This window comes from Gasterosteus aculeatus, chromosome 2 (assembly GCF_964276395.1).
Source record: "Gasterosteus aculeatus chromosome 2, fGasAcu3.hap1.1, whole genome shotgun sequence".
NCBI classification, from domain to species: domain Eukaryota; kingdom Metazoa; phylum Chordata; class Actinopteri; order Perciformes; family Gasterosteidae; genus Gasterosteus; species Gasterosteus aculeatus.
In genome coordinates this window covers 17,005,018-17,021,321 of record NC_135689.1, presented here as the reverse complement: position 1 = coordinate 17,021,321, position 16,304 = coordinate 17,005,018, and the positions used below count along the sequence as shown (strand labels likewise).

Genomic DNA, 16,304 nt, shown 5'->3' with positions numbered 1-16,304 from the left:
AGAACAACTTAACTTTTTCACACTCGTAATTTAGTCTGTATCAGCCTGTTGGAGGTGAATGTTTGCCTGTTCACACAAACAAAAGGTGTGGGTTTTTACTATTGATCTAACCTTTTCATGGTGGGCAAAGCATCTCTTTCAGCTCCACAAACATGACCTGACTCTCAGGGAGAAAACACATCCCCATGAATATACATATATTACAATAAATCAAAGAAGAAGGGTCTCTTTCTCTGAATAAACATTTCATGCTCTCAATTGCTAGTTTAAAGACTTCTTGAATACCTGGTGATTAAAGTAAATTATAGTCCCATTTAGAGTAGTGCAAGTGGTAAAGCAGGGTGTGCTTTAGTGCGTGTCTACCATGTTATTCCTAAATCGTTATTGCGGCGTCGTCTGGTCTGGGTGGTGTCTGTGTTTTGGACTGAGTACTCTAATCCTTTCACTTTTTCACAATAGTTGTAACATATTTGGTTGCCTAAAATATCTTCACCATTTGTACTAAGCTCCCCCCCTGTATGTCACTTCTGGTTTCAACACGTGGCTATTAACGGCTTTATGTGAAGGAAACTTTACAGATGGCTACAGTCGATTCTTAAAAAAATAAGCAAATTGGATGAACTCGACTCAACAAAACATCCAACTTTTGGACCCAGTTAATGTTATTGTATTTGTCAGGCCATTACTGTCGTTATAGTTTATCTATTTCTCATAGACCTCAATTGGTAATGTGATACCACTTGTCAAAACTTCCCCCTGCAGTTGATTGAATGCCTTGCTTGAGTTTAGTGCGGCATTACTCTGCAGAGACCTGGCATGCACATGTGCTCTTGTTCAGAAGGGGATTCCAGTACAAAAACAAGTGGAGGAAAAATGCAATTTACCTATAAAGTCTAGCAATACTGGCTAGACTGAAGTCCAGACTGTTAAGTTCAGAAAAAAAGTTGAAGAATACTTTTCAAGAGAACAGAGTTAACCAGTCTTTCATGCATAAAAGCTCCAAATATTATGCAATTATTAATGGAGCTGTTATGTTATTCGGAATATAACATGTTTTGGAATTAAACTTCTTTAGTATAAAGTTGAATTGACGGGTTGTGCTTTGTAATTGTATTGAATAAGCCTACCATTTAATACTGCACAATGATGCACAAATCAAGAATAAACCGGCCCAGCACTGCAGACATATTTCTGTTGACACAACAGCAGCAAACTGATTTTCCCTGATGGGACTGAGAAAAACACACAGACTTCAAATATTTGGGTTCTGGAAGTTCCATGTCTATTGTCTGTTTTGTGTCTACTGTCACGCACCAACCGCTAAGACAAATTCCTTGTATGTTTGACATATTTTGGCAACAAATGTTTCCTGATTCCTGATGTGGCTGCAATTTATCTGTTGCATTTTCCTCCATTTATTTAAAGAAAATGTGTATATCAGCATAACTGAACTGTTTGATGACATAGGACATTCTGTACCTAACGTATTCAATGTTGAGATCTATGTGAAATACTGTTGAGATGCATTCGAGTGCTTCTCGTAATCCCACCCTTTGAGAGTATGGTCAGTTCAGGCGATCCCGCAAAATGTACAAAAATACAAAATGAATGGTACCTTTTCTTATAATTTGAAATGTGACTGGATTTACTTAATAATATAAAGTGAGGACACATTGTGCCATACTATACACAATAGAGGGCATCTAAAAGCCGACTTTCTCAGTTTATTCTTAAAAGTACGACAGTACCCGAAGGCAGCATGCAGCAATCAGAGAGAGAGAGAGAAAAAAAAGACCTGGGTGTGACGTCACGGCATGCTGCCTCGTCCATGTTTGGCGAAGAAAAAGTTTGTGTTTCTGCCGACAGTCACCTCGACGAACTCTAGACACCAACAAAAACTAGAGCTTAGGAGAAGCAAAGCCGTTTCATATCTTTTAATGTTGCTTCGGGCTAGCCATTATCAACGGAACATTAATTGTTATCTAAAATGCCCGTACTTAAATGTAATCATTATTACGTTAGCGTTACCCGAACCAAACTAGCAAAGACCAGAGCGGGTCTGGATTTATGACCCACTTACGTTCAAATTAACGGCTGACTTCTCCGGCGTGTAGCACTCAGACTGAGGTTTTTATTTTTTTATTTTTGTATCCTTCCCTGGATGGACCGTTGTCTTTTTTCTCTCAATTAATGAATAGGCTATTAACTCCTCGGAGAGTGTCGCATCCTGCGCCGGGTGCCCGCGCATGAACCGCGTCCGAGCGGCTCCGCGCTGCCGAGGCTCCGCCAGCAGAGCCGGGCTTCGGGATGAGGATGCCCGGAGGAGGACGCCTGCTCCTGGCGACGTGCCTGGGCTCGCTCTTCGTTCTCGTGCTTTTCTTCCAGAGCATCACCCGGCCAGGTAAGACTTAATGACGCACGCCAGCCGCGTTGAAACGTTGTGTTAGTTTAGGTAACGCGTTTTATATCATTTTTAACACAACCGTGAAACTGTGTTGGTCGCTTAGGGCGCAGGGATCCAGGGATCATGTGAACACTATACACATGAGATCAAATATCACAATACCTCTATGGATGTCACATGGCGCCATACAAACAAATGCAAAGTGGGCACATTTAATAGAGAGGACGTGGGGTTTCAATCTTTTGACACAGCCGTGGTCCTCTGTGAAACAGCGAGCCGTGCGGAGGGAGCATGAAATGAGGATGCAACCAGGTTTGAATCAGCTCCTTGTGAGCAGTCTAATGTTTTGACAGCCCCCCCCCCTGCAGCCCCCCTGCATTCCTCCGCTTTAACCTTCCTCTCCTCTTTCCTCCACTCTCCCTTTTGTTTCCTCGGCTCTTGCCTGCTGTAGACGTTGAATGGCACATTGGCCCCACAGGGGACTTCAGCCCCCCCCCCCCCCCCCTCCAGGCAGGGGAGGAACAGAGGCATGGGTCAATGTGGCGTTTTGTTGAAATAGAAAAGTACTGCGGTGAACTTTGGTGACTTTTCGCAGGTTCGGCGAGATGGATGTTGAGGTATGTAATGCAGCAGCTGCTGCTGTCATAGTTCATCAAATCTAACGATGAAGAAACGGGGAAACATTTGAGTTGTACATCATTAAACCCACGGCGCTCTTACCACGATGAAACACTTCATAACCACAAGTAGTAAATCACCTTTTTACGGACACGTAAAGCTTTTAGGGGCGGACACACGAGACACGTGTAACCCAAGTTTCAGTTGAAACTACACACAAACACTCCCATTGACTCCCCTCCACCCGCTGTAGGTGCACATTACCCTTTCGGAGCGGGACCTGTTCAGGCCCGTCTTCTCTACGGTCCCACTAGTAGACGTACGGGCCACATGAGCAGCGCGCTCACTACAGAGGACTCATTCATGAGGACGGCAACAAAGCCGAGGGCTTCCTTAATTATCGCTTTTAAAACAACACCAAATCTCTACCATCCCGGTTATTTCTATTCCCTCTCTTTGGTCGCTTGTCCTGTTTGGATGCGCAGAGGAGCCGGCAGAAGGAACACGCCAGCCTTCGTCATGCAGATGACCCGTCACACTGTAGAGCAGATAAACACATGGTGTTCTGTGTGGTACAGCATGTGTCACTGGTCGTTTGTTCCCCGTTTATTTGTTTTAAAGTTACATTTCAACCATTTTGAGAGTCGTGACATGTAACGTTTATCATTTTTTAGATATTCCTGTGTAATGTTCCTGTTTGGTACAATAACCGATGATAGTGGTGAATGTAGTTTAAGAAAAAGGATCTCATTAAATACAAAAATAGCAAAGTAATAGAGCCCCAGAATTATTTTTAAAACACCCGATAGTCACTCACTCTTGATGGAAAGAGATTGACCACAAGCTGATAGCACAGCCTGCAGCCTACATGGCCCGATAACATCCATTTCCTGTAAGTGTGCAGCCCTGCAACTGTTTTTTCACAATGTTCATGTGCCTTTTCACACAGCCGACCTTCTGCACAGTTGTGATCACAAGTGGGCTTCAGCGTGGTACAAGTTGGACGTCTATCCGAGAACGGGTGTATGTAGAGGAGGTGAAATGTGAGTCTTGTTCCGGTCGATTGTAGATGGAGAGATAAGTTTGGATTGAAGAGAACAGCCCTGCGGTTGGAGTTTTATTATTGCAGCACTTTGTCAATCGTCCCCGTCTCGTACTTCTGCACTTTTCCTTGTAAAAGTTTCCCACTCATAAAACACCGAGTTCGTCCTCCTCTATCAGACAATGATACTTGCCACTGGTGCGCAGGCAGATTCATCTTATGAATCACTCTTCTGTTCTTGTTAATTGAACATGCATTTTACACGTCATGTTTCCACTTCCATATTCCAGAGTAAGTTCACCGCTTCATATCGGACAGGAAGCTTTGTGCATATTCTTGTTCTGCTCGTATTGTCAAACTTCCTCTGCTGACGGCCTTGGTTTTTGCCACTCAGGAATATGTGTGCCATTATAGACCCATTAGTGGAGTCCTGTCCAATGTGTTTCTCCATCAACTGTTCATTTAAGAATTGTAGTTGGTTAGATTCACGTGTGTCACCTGATTTTGAGCTGTAGTTCCCATGGGCGAGATAGTGTGTCGTCTTCCTCTAGGTTTTGTTAAAAACAAGATCACTGGTGTTAAAGATGCTGTGTGGATTGGGTGGAACGGTCCCACGACTGCCAGGCAAATGTATGAACCATTAAAAGGATCAATCGGCATCAAAGCAGCATGGGTTTACGCATGAATATGGAATTTGGGGATCTTTCTCTTATAGCAGGAAGAAAGGGAGAAAAGAAAAACGAACCAAACTGCCCAAACTGCCCTGACAGGCAAAGTTCTGAGGAAGATGAGCCACACCTGTGAGCTGGGGATTTGAGAAACTTTCCCATCACAACTCTATTGATTCCCTCAAAAAATCCTCACTCAGGCCAGTGTAAAAAAAACATTTTTGAGATACTGACTAAAATCCCCAACATGTGCTATTTTCATTCGGACTCTCTTCTTAGATTCATCATCGCTTGAACAAAACTAGAAGTGAAATCCCAGTTTCACTTTCTTCTCCGACTCTCATTATCTGCTCGCCATTGCTCAGCATGTTGGGCTGCTGCACGCTGTCTGAACTTGTCAACATGTACAAGATAAGTGCTATTTACATACCTGCAAACCTGTCAGTTTTTGTTAATTCTTTGCTGGGGTGATTGGAGTGAGACAAGGAGAAAATGTGATGTTTGCAATAAAACATCTTTGCTCCAAAATCAAAAGTATTATTATTAATTCAATTAATTTTATTTTGTATATGCCAAAATTGCAAATTACAAATTTGAGGGCTTTACAGTCTGTACACATACGACATCCTCTGTCCCAAAACCCACCATCCGCACAGGAAAAAGTGAAATGAAAAATGAAAAAAAGGGAAGAAACCTTAGGGAGAACGTCAGAGGAGGGATCCCACTCCCGGGATGGACAGAGTACAATGGATGCCATGTGTACAGAATGAACAATGTATAATACATGCAATTCCTATGACAGAAATGATTCAAGTAATTGTGAGTAGTAAGCCAGGCGCACCGCAGGACCACTGCAGGGGCAACTACCATCAGATAGAACCACCATCACATAGAACCACCATCCACAGAAGCCTGTGGGGAGGGAGAGCACAGAGAATTTAGGAGAGGGTAATGTTGGTTTACGAGTACAGTAATATGATTCATATCTAAAATAGTAATGGTGATGGCAGCAGCAGGCGTCAGCAGGGCCACGGCAGGTGTCAGGATCAGGGTCCAGAAGGAACTACGATCTACGGAGACCTGCTAGGGGAGAAAGCACAAAAAAACTCCCGGAAAGAAGCTGAATTAGTCATGTGCATTAATAAAACGTGAATTATGGTAGAACGAGAGCATGAGAGAGGAGCTCGGTGTGTCCTAAGAAGTCCCCCGGCAGTCTAAGCCTATAGCAGCTCAACTAAGAGCTGGTCCGGGCTAACCTGAGCCAGCCCTAACTATAGGCAGAATCAAAGAGGAAAGTTTTAAGTTTTACTTTAAAAGAGCTGACCGAATCTGCCGACCGGACTGAAAGTCGAACAAGCATCTATGGAGCGCAGCTGCCTTGTAGGGCAATCAGGTGTTACAAGCTCTTTAAGATTTAAGACAGTGCCTCACCAGCAAGTGCCTTGTAGGTGAAGTACCTTAAAATCTATTCTTGATTTCAACAGGGAGCCAGTGCAGAGAAGTTAATACAGGAGTGATATGATCCCTTTTCTTAGTTCTTGTTAATACACGTGCTGCAGCATTCTGAATCAACTGGAGAGACTTAAGAGATTTACAAGAGCAGCCTGATAACAGAGAATTACAGTAGTCCAGTCTGGAAGTGACAAACGCATGAACTAATTTTTCTGCATCACTTTGAGACAGGAAGTTCCTAATTTTTGATATGTTACGTAGATGAAAATAGGCAGTCCTTGAAGTCTTCTTTATATGCGAGTTGAAGGTCATATCCTGGTCGAAGAGAACTCCCAGATTCCTGACGGTGCTGCTGGGTACCAGAGCAATTCCATCAATAAAAACTGTATCATGTGACAGCTGGCTTCGAAGGCGCTCTGGGCCTATCAAGATAACTTCTGTTTTTTCTGAGTTTAGCATCAGGAAGTTGCCGGTCATCCAAGTTTTGATGTCTCCAAGACATTCTTGAAGTCTAACTAGCTGGTCCGTCTCTTCTGGCTTGATTGACAGATACAGTTGAGTATCGTCTGCATAACAATGGAAGTTAATTCGGTGTTTCCTGATAAGATCGCCCAGAGAAGGCATATAGAGGGTAAATAAAATCGGTCCAAGTACAGAACCTTGACTCCGGGACCAACATTGGTGGTCTTTGAGGTTTCACCGTTTACAAGGACAAACTGGGATCGATTCGATAGGTAGGATTTAAACCAGCTGAGTGCAGTTCCTTTGATACCAATTAAATGTTCTAGTCTCTGCAACAGGATATAATGGTCTGTGGTATCAAATGTGGCACTGAGGTCCAGCAAGACAAGAAAAGAGATGAGTCCTTGGTCCGAATGCAAGTAGAAGATCATTTGTAATTTTCACCAGTGCTGTTTCTGTACTATGATGCGCTCGAAATCCTGACTGGAAATCCTCGAACAAAGCATTGTTTTGTAGAAAGTCACATAATTGATTTGCGACAGATTTCTCAAGGATCTTGGAGAAGAAGGGAAGATTAGAGAGAGGTCTGTAGTTAGCCAACACCTCTGGAGCAAGAGTAGGTTTCTTAAGAAGAGGTTTAATTACAGCTACCTTGAAGGACTGTGGTACATGTCCTGTGAACAAAGACAGATTCATTATATCTAATAAGGATGTGATAGCTAAAGGAAAAACTTCCTTAAGCAGCTTAGTCGGAATCGGATCCAAGAGACAAGAAGAAGATTTAGACTTTGAAAATATAGAAGTCAGTTGATCAAGGTTGATGGAAGAGAAGGCATCCAAACAGGCATCAGGGCCCACTGCTGCATCCAAGGTTCCTACATCGGAGGACAGGTCGGCACTGGTTGAAGGCAGGAGACCATCAATTTTCTCTTTGATAGTCAGAATCTTATCATTGAAGAAGTTAATGAAGTCGTTACTACTGAGATCCAAAGGAATACTCGGCTCGACAGAGCTGTGACTCTGTCAGTCTGGCGACAGTGCTGAAAAGAAACCTGGAGTTGTTTTTATTTTTCTCTATTAATGATGAGTAATAAGATGCTCTTGCGTTGCGGAGAGCCTTCTTATATGTTTTACGGCTGTCTTGCCAAACTAGCCTAGATCCTTCTGATTTGGTGGAAGGCCATAATTGTTCAAGTTTCCGCACAGTTTGCTTCAGGTTACGTGTTTGAGGGTTACCGTTATTACCGTACGTGTTTCGGCACAATCCAAGATCTTAATCTGATCGGGTTAGAACTTTGGTCAGATATCTACATGTCTACATTGGCTGGCTTTTCCCCGGGGGGGTGTGGCGGCGCATGTCACAGTCCCAAAAGCAGCGTCCACTCGGCTGGATCCTCTCACAGTGAACATCAGGGCCTGCTCTGATGTCTCCCCCCGTCAGTTCACCTTGGCATGTTTTATTCAGACCTGCTGGAGACACATACGCAATAGTATTTGTCATTGGACACGTGTACTGTCCACAATCCAGCATGTTGCCGCACACACCCATTCAAACACGCAACGTGTCGTGTGGCTGAACACGCCAGCGCGACTTTAAGCGCACGCACGTTGCTGCTTACCATCCGACTCTGACATCACTGCAGCTGTTGGAGAAACAAACACTGTTGTGCTGCCGACCACACGCTACACCTACTGGCTGTTTGTTCTGGTGCACCCGAGGGTTGTTTGTTTGTCCCTACTGTGCTTTTTGAATCCTTGCGTTTCCATCGGTCGCTTCCAGTTTAGTTTTCCTTCTTGACGGGCTCCTTGAAACTGATTAACATCTGCTGGAACCCTACTTGAATGCATCACATCTGTCCCCTTCAGTGCAGAGAGCTGCGTTATGAAGCGCTCGCTGGTGACACTTTGCTCTGTTTGACCCAAGAGGGCGTGACGGGAGGCTACAAGTCCAGCGTACAAACACACTAGTGATGAATAGTGTGAACTCTCATCACAGATATTAATGCTTTTTTGTTAACAAAAGACAAAATATGTTTTTCAATGCTTCTTGTAATAGACCCAAGAAGGATGCTGCCAGGCTATTCATATTTATATTAATTTTTAGTTTATTTAACACCGTTTGCAGTCCTTTTGACTGGTTATGAATTGTCCCAACATGCAAATCTTGCTGGAATGTTTCTGTTAGATTGTATTTATTTGTTGGAATAAGGTATATTAAGGCTACATTTGAACTACTCCATTTTTATGTTGCTGTGTTGATGCCTGCTGTTGTGTTGCGCTGGGTGTTTTTTCTCTTTAGTCGGAGTGTGAAAGTGGGGAAACACAACGTTTTCTTCCCAGATTTGTCACGCCACCGAAATAAAACAAACAGCCGTCTGTTAATTTGTGCATTTCATAATGCTTCTCCTGCCTGCATGCGGAGGAAGCAAACTTATTATTGGGGACCGAACAACAGTGCGTGCGTGTCTAGAGGCACGATCTGCCCTACGGGCGGGCGTTTGAAGTCATGGTTGGTGCCTTTGATGCACAACTATTGTAAAGTTCACCAAACTATAAATGGACAAAAGCTTAAATGCAAACAGCGAAACGGAGAGGAAACCAGTGAGAGACGTGTGGCGACCACATTCATTGACCTAAAATAATGATGTCCCTAATATGTGTGCTGTCATTTTAAAGTACATGTATTGTTTTAAATAATATAGAGGAAGATTAAAGGTAGAGCCTTTGGTATCAAACCTTTTTTTTTAAATAATAAAGCCTCTGTGGTTGTGTGTGTGTACTGTTCACACTGGCTCCCACATGCTGAGGTTACACAAACAATCATGTGATTTCAGGCAAACTAGGACGGAAATCCTTTCTAAAATGTTGAAACGGCAGACGCAGATTTCTTTTTTTTTTTTTTTTTTAAACCCAATTTTTGAACTGGAAACTTGTTAGTGTGGATAAAGCCAGAGAGGGAGATCAATAGATCAACCCCTCTGACATCACCGACCTTAAAGTCACGTCACGCTAAAGTCCAAACAGCCCTCTGACTCCTGACAGCGACACCGTCTTTACCGGCCGTCAGCTGTTTTTCATGTGTCACATCCTTTTTCTGTCACTTTCCATTCTGAAGTATAACACACTTTTACAAACACCTGGTGGTTTTGTTTCAGCTCGCAGAAACGTCCATTACGCGGCCTTCATGAAGACGAGCACTCGTTAGGTACAATGAAGTGTAATTTCCCCTCTTTAGGTAAAAAAATCATTATTGATGTCACAGTCGTATTCTTTTTATCAAGATCAATGAGGGGAAGAGCTTTTTCACGGAAGCGTATCTGTCAGCAGCAAAAAAACAGATTTGTCTTGATTAAAAAGGGATCATTATAAACATGTCTTTTTATAATGATCCCGACTACTCGACAGGCTTTATTGATTCTGCTTGTGTCAGAATAAAACATCTGTACTGAAAGAGCCAGTAGCTCCCATGACCGTGGCTACATTTTTGTAATTGTTTATTATTTGTTGTCTTTGTGTGTGTGTGCGTGTGCCGTATGAGACAGGAATGCTCGTAAACATCAGAAGGAAGCGCAGCGTTTTGCGACCAGCCGAACAAGCGGCGTTGAGCCGGGATGGAAGCTAAGCTAGTTAGCTCGGACCTTTGGTAAAAATAAGATTCAGACCCCCGACGGTGGCTGGAGCCTGACAAACCAGCGCGGGCCTGTCGGTGTGCGCAGTGAGACGAGCGCTCGTCTCCAACTGTCAGCATTGTGTCACTTCCTGGGTCTGAGAGGAAGTGGGTTTTACTGGCGTGAGTGTGATAGAGCGCACGCAGACGGAAAAAAAGCCCTGCTTCATAATGATCACAGAGAAGAAGCTTCTCAATGTATTTTGTCCAGTGAACGGAGAAAACATCAACGTTTGGAGAGCAATTAAAAGCTTTGACGTATTGTACCAGGATGGGGAAAACATTCCTGAGATAAACAATGATGTAAGAATAATGTAAGAGAACATCTGTCTGGTGCCTCTAGACACACAGACATTTTATAGACTCTTTTAAATGGAAGAAAAGTAATCAGTAGAATGAATTCATTGCCAAGTGGTGACGTTTATAGAGGTGCAGACAAATCAAGTGGAATATTTGAAAGGAAAAAATCCTATTTGTTTACAACCGCATTATAAAATCCCAATGTTCACTTGCAATGTTTCGCTGATTTAATATTCATTCTTACTTTGTCATGTTATCTTGCTATTAGCAAAGTAGCGCAGCTGAGGTGGCTGTGAATGTCATTTGGTCTTTGGTAATAGCTTTTGGTGACGTGTCTTTCTGCTTCAAGCCGCCTGATGTTGCTGCGTCAGTCGGTTCTTCAAGTGTTTCTGCATCGTCCTCCGTCTCCACTTCCTGTGTTTTGTTTCTGCTCTCCTGTAGTTTCTCGTTTGGTGCGTTCCCGCTGATCGATGCTGTGCAGTGTGTTTGGTCGGTGGGTTGCAGGGAGGCATTTTAGACCGTAGTGAATGACTGCAGCTTTTTGATGAAGATAAGTGCATTGTTTTAACTGTTTGTTCGGTCCAAGGCTCTTCATTTAAATAATAACCAATAACCCAAAAGACAGATAGCACTAAATACTCACAGCAACGATGTCAATGCCCCCTTTGGTCCTGCAGCGTTGACACTTGAAAACAGCCAATAAGCCATGAATATGAGCAGCCTCAGAGTGTCCCTTGACCTACTTCCCAGCTTCCTGAGGAAGCGTCCTGAGTTTGTGGACAGCTTGTGTTAAGACGATAACTGCTGTGCTGTTGAGTTGAGCGCTTCGACAGCATCCATTTAATTAAATTCTTCTTCGTTTTTAAACCTCTAGTATGCGTTGTGCTGTTTCTGTGACCTGCCGCGGCCTTTTGTTCTCCTTTGTCCTCTAAATTGCATCCAACACTAACGTTGACCTTTTGAGTGTTATGAAAACCAAACACATTATCTTGTATGTAATATATTATGTAGGAATAAGATGTAACTGTTGTTTTCAATCTTTTATTATATCCAGTCGATGTAGAACGGTGTAGAAAGTTGGTAGTTTCTGATATTATTATATGGCTTTGTGTTATGGTTTGGTTTGAATCTACGTTGGCCCCTAATGACATGAAAAGCGCGAGATGGTCTCCACGGGGGCGTGCAGCGCAGCGGCGGATGGGTAAAAACATTCTATCGCCCAGTTGGCACTCGCAGGTTTGCACTTAGTCACCTGGTCATTGGTCAGTCAAGTTAAGGTTAACCAACCCTCTTTTGCTAAGCCTAACTTTATTGCTTTCATTCTCCAAGCATAAAACTTAAAACCCGTAAAGTTTATTAAACATACGTGGACGCCGACCGTCGCATGGCTAAAGGTGCATGTAGAGAGTCTGTTACACTAAGGCCATTTATACAGCCTGTTTTCTTTCATCCTGCCAGTGACACATTCCACGGGTGCCATTTGTAAAGTCAATGTTTGAAGGGTTTCCACAGATGGAACCCCACTTCAGCTGGACAACGTCCGCATGCAGTTTCACACAAACTGCTGTCCACGTGCTACGTGTGTCCTGGTATTAGACATGAATCAAAAGGACGTCGCACGCCAAACCGAAGGTCCAATACCCATCGAGGGAAGCACACATAGCGCTCCACCCCAACATTAGGCCAAACTTTCATCACGGTCCAGAGAGACTTAAACATCAATCTCTGCGTGATCAGCCGATGTGGTGCACATTCACCCAGAGGAAGTGGCGGATTTTGATGATTCATGTGAGCTTAGAGGACGGACGGGGAGAGGCTGCATCACAGATCCTCCTCTGCCACACGATTGGCTTCACACGCAGCACTCACCAACTCACTGCTGTTCCCCTTTCTTTGGTTTGTTTCCTCAAAATGACAGGAACCAGATTTACAGAAGTTTGTAAAACTATTGTGATTGTAGGTTATTTTTATGAGACACTAGTCCAAATTTGACAGATTTCCTACATTTTATTTATGGGAAGTCAGCAGAAAGAATAGCAACAGGCTCTCCCTGGTTCCATTCCTGCATAGCTTGTCTTTTCATTTTGATTTTGCTAACTGATGTGCTTTCCATATGATGTCTGAATATAGTATTTCACCATGAATCCATATGCCTTCTTTAAGTACGTTCCCTCCGGCTTGCATACATCACCTCTCCGCCTCCATCCAAAATGTGAAGCCCCCCAACGCATTGATGAGCCACATCTGCAAAACAAATCACTTCTCACTCGTTTGCTGCCGACCGAATCAGTGACTGCCGACCGGCCCGGTGGGAGCAGGCGGGGAGGGGGATGGGAGTGGGGGATGGAGGTAGAAGGCAGATGTGTTGAGAGAGCCTGGAGGAGGAGAGACGATAACAAGGTCTCTACCACAGCTCCACCATTACCAACGGACGTTATGCAGCCAGACGTATGATCAGTGATGCATGTTCTTCATTGTTCAGAGGGTGATTCAAGCCTCTGATCAAACACGCAGGTTAATCCTGAAAAGTACAGATCGAAACCAGGAGCCATGAAAAGATGACGGAAGCTGACTACCTCTATTAAAGCGTGTTTCTTTGCTCCACACAGAATGAGTAACTGGGGAGCCGTTGTTGTTGTTGCGTGGATTTCATTAACAGTCCCTCTCTCCGTAGAACCGGCCATGAGGACGGACAGCAGACCAGGGAAAAGCCGGAGAAGCCCATTGCAGACCCTCTACAAAGGAGACCAGGTGAAAACAGAAATAAATGTATTTGTTTATTTACGCTAATTAAAAGCTTGCTGTTAAACGTAACATTGCATTAGCGGAAAACTTGTGCAACCATTTTTCAAAAAATTTGTCTATTTCTTGCTTGTCTCGATCCGTGTCCTTTGTTCGCGTCCCTACGAAGCAGCCGGAGCTGTTGGCGGCTCAGAGGTCCCTCCAAGGTCGCAGGGAGCATTTGGAGCAGGGCTGTCTGAGCCACAAGAGGAAGCGCCAAGTGCTTTCGCCTGAGGATCTCAAACACCTCATCGTGGACGACAAACACGGCCTGATTTACTGCTACGTGCCCAAGGTTGGTTCCAATTGGCTCATTGAGTCCAGCTAAAATTCAGAATCAAATCGTTAGCTTGGACTCGTTACACGAAGACCACAAAATATTCTTATTCGGTTGACGTATTTATAAACTGGACTGCTGAGATGCACATTTCTTAAAGTGTGTATAAGCACCAGTTTTTATGAATGTATATTTTGGCTTAAAAGACAACCGTCTTCACCTTTTTTTCCCTTGCAGGTCGCCTGCACCAACTGGAAGCGTGTCCTCATGGTCCTCACCAGCGATGGCCGCTACATCAACCCCCTCGCCATCCCTGCAAACGAGGCTCACGTAGCAGGGAACCTGCGCACGCTGTCAGAGTTCTCCGTGCCCGAGATCAATCGGCGCCTTCGCAGCTACCTCAAGTTCATCTTCGTGCGGGAGCCCTTTGAGCGCCTGGTGTCCGCCTACCGTAACAAGTTCACCCGTAGCTACAACACCGCCTTCCACAAGCGCTACGGGACCAAGATCATCCGCCGCAACCGGCCCGACCCGGAGCCCGAAGCCCTGGAGAAGGGGAGTGACGTGTCTTTCCCCGAGTTTGTCCAGTACCTGGTGGACCCCCGGACCCAACGGGAGGAGCCGTTTAACGAGCACTGGGAGCGGGTGCACTCGCTCTGCCACCCCTGCCTCATCCACTATGACCTAGTGGGGAAGTACGAGACTCTGGAGCCAGACGCTCAGGCCGTGCTGGAGTTGGCTGGAGTGCAGGGGACACTTCAGTTTCCCACATCTGGCAAAAGCACCAGAACGGACGGCAACATGGCGGCGCGCTTCTTCAAGCACATTAGTCCCTTCTACCAGAAGAAGCTGTTCAACCTGTATCGAATGGACTTCCTGCTCTTCAACTACTCCACTCCAGAGTACCTCCGGACTCGATGAGAGGCTGGGAGAAGAGGGGGTGATTCGGCACGTTTTGGTTGCCATCATTATCATTCATGCTCAGATCCATCGCAGCACTGACTTGTCACCCTGAGCTTGCCACAAAAACACCAAAAAGTGCCTTTAACATTTAACAGAATGCAGACAATGTGTTTGACAATGCAGTGGTCTCCAGGAAGATCCCGTGGGTTCACAAAGAACTATTTATTTTTTATTCAATTTTGACTTTGACGTAGTTTGCGGTCAGTCGTTGTTTTAGTGTAGCACACCTCGTCAGGTTTTCTGCCACGTCCACACAGTAAGTCTTCCTGTGGCTTGTTCTTGTTCTGGGAACTAATGCGCCATAAATTAAAGGAGCAGGTTCTCCTCTTGCATACGTGTTCTACAGGTAAAATGCAACAGCAGATTAAATCAAAGCACCTACAGTAGAATATCTGCATGGCCTTTATTTATGTATGTATTTATTGTTGGAGTGTGTAAGTAAAGGTTTACGCTTTCGACTTTGTGAAAGGGAATTCTATATGAATGAAGGGAGGCGTTTCTCTTTCCTTTTTCACCCCTCCACATGGAAAATTACTTGCGCTGTTGGTTTTTGCACATAAACTCATTCCAAATAGAAAATATTAAATCCTGCCTTTAACCATAGCTCAGGAAACCGTTGCCTGGACTCGTCAACGCTTTCTTAAAAGTACATCTGAGAGTCTTTGCAGTAACTTCATAACTCCGGGTAAAGCGTGTTGCTTCCATCACTGTATTTAGCTGTGTGCAGGTGGGCTGAGCAAACAAGCACATAGCTGTGGTCAGCGCAGCACTGGCCCTGGTAAGAGCCCCCTTGTTAGTGTCAGGGCTGCCACACGGAGGGTTCATCCACCTTGGGCATCGCCACTGCAGAGGAAAATGTTTAATATCCCTTTAACAGATCTCCTCACACAGGTTTAACATCTCCACGCGCGTTTACAGGTCTGCAAACCTGCAAAAGATCTGAGGAAGACTAAACGCTGGATGGAAATGAGCTAAAACAATTAGCCCCAACACACGCACATATATAACACGAACTCACACACATAACACACATCTATAACACGGACGCACACATATATAACACGAACGGACACATAACACGTATGCACACATATCACACACATGACACGTACGCACACATATATAACACGAACGCACACATCACACGCAAGCACACATATCTCACACACACATCACACGCGCGCACAAACAACACACAACACGCACACACACACACACATATATAACAGGGACACGCACCCACACATATCACACGCACGCACACATATAACACGCACACACATGTATAACAGGGACACGCGCACACACATCACACACACATATATAACACGTACGCACACACATCACACATATATAACACGTACTCACACATATATAACACGTACTCACACACATATATAACACGTACGCACACACATCACACACATATATATAACACACGTACGCACACACACATATATAACACGTACGCACACACATCACACACATATATATAACACACGTACGCACACACACATATATAACACGTACGCACACATATATAACACGTACGCACACACATCACACACATATATATAACACACGTACGCACACACACATATATAACACGTACGCACACATATATAACACGTACGCACACACATCACACACATATATATAACACACGTACG

General features: G+C 44.3%; 1 protein-coding gene and 1 long non-coding RNA gene across 4 annotated transcripts; one reads left to right on the top strand and one right to left on the bottom strand.

Annotated features, from left to right (window-relative positions):
- The first annotated feature begins 1,769 nt into the window (after window positions 1-1,769).
- LOC120829733 (carbohydrate sulfotransferase 11) lies at window positions 1,770-15,247 on the top strand. Of its 3 annotated transcripts, none has more exons than XM_040194101.2 (4): window positions 1,770-2,401; window positions 13,288-13,364; window positions 13,525-13,689; window positions 13,909-15,247. In XM_040194101.2, exons 1-4 carry the CDS (start codon window positions 2,308-2,310, stop codon window positions 14,590-14,592), a joined length of 1,020 nt encoding a protein of 339 aa, XP_040050035.1. In that variant the 5' UTR covers window positions 1,770-2,307; the 3' UTR covers window positions 14,593-15,247. The 3 variants fall into 3 exon arrangements, with proteins under 3 accessions (XP_040050035.1, XP_040050036.1, XP_077941594.1); XM_040194102.2 differs by having other exon boundaries at window positions 1,778-2,401; window positions 13,528-13,689; XM_078085468.1 differs by lacking the exon at window positions 1,770-2,401 and adding an exon at window positions 4,046-4,065 and having other exon boundaries at window positions 13,909-15,122.
- On the bottom strand, window positions 12,852-13,328 carry LOC144385335 (uncharacterized). Its single transcript, XR_013451579.1, has 2 exons — window positions 13,190-13,328; window positions 12,852-12,988 (listed from the first exon to the last, which is right to left on the bottom strand). It is a non-coding gene; the product is annotated as an uncharacterized LOC144385335 (long non-coding RNA).
- Window positions 15,248-16,304: the final 1,057 nt, after the last annotated feature.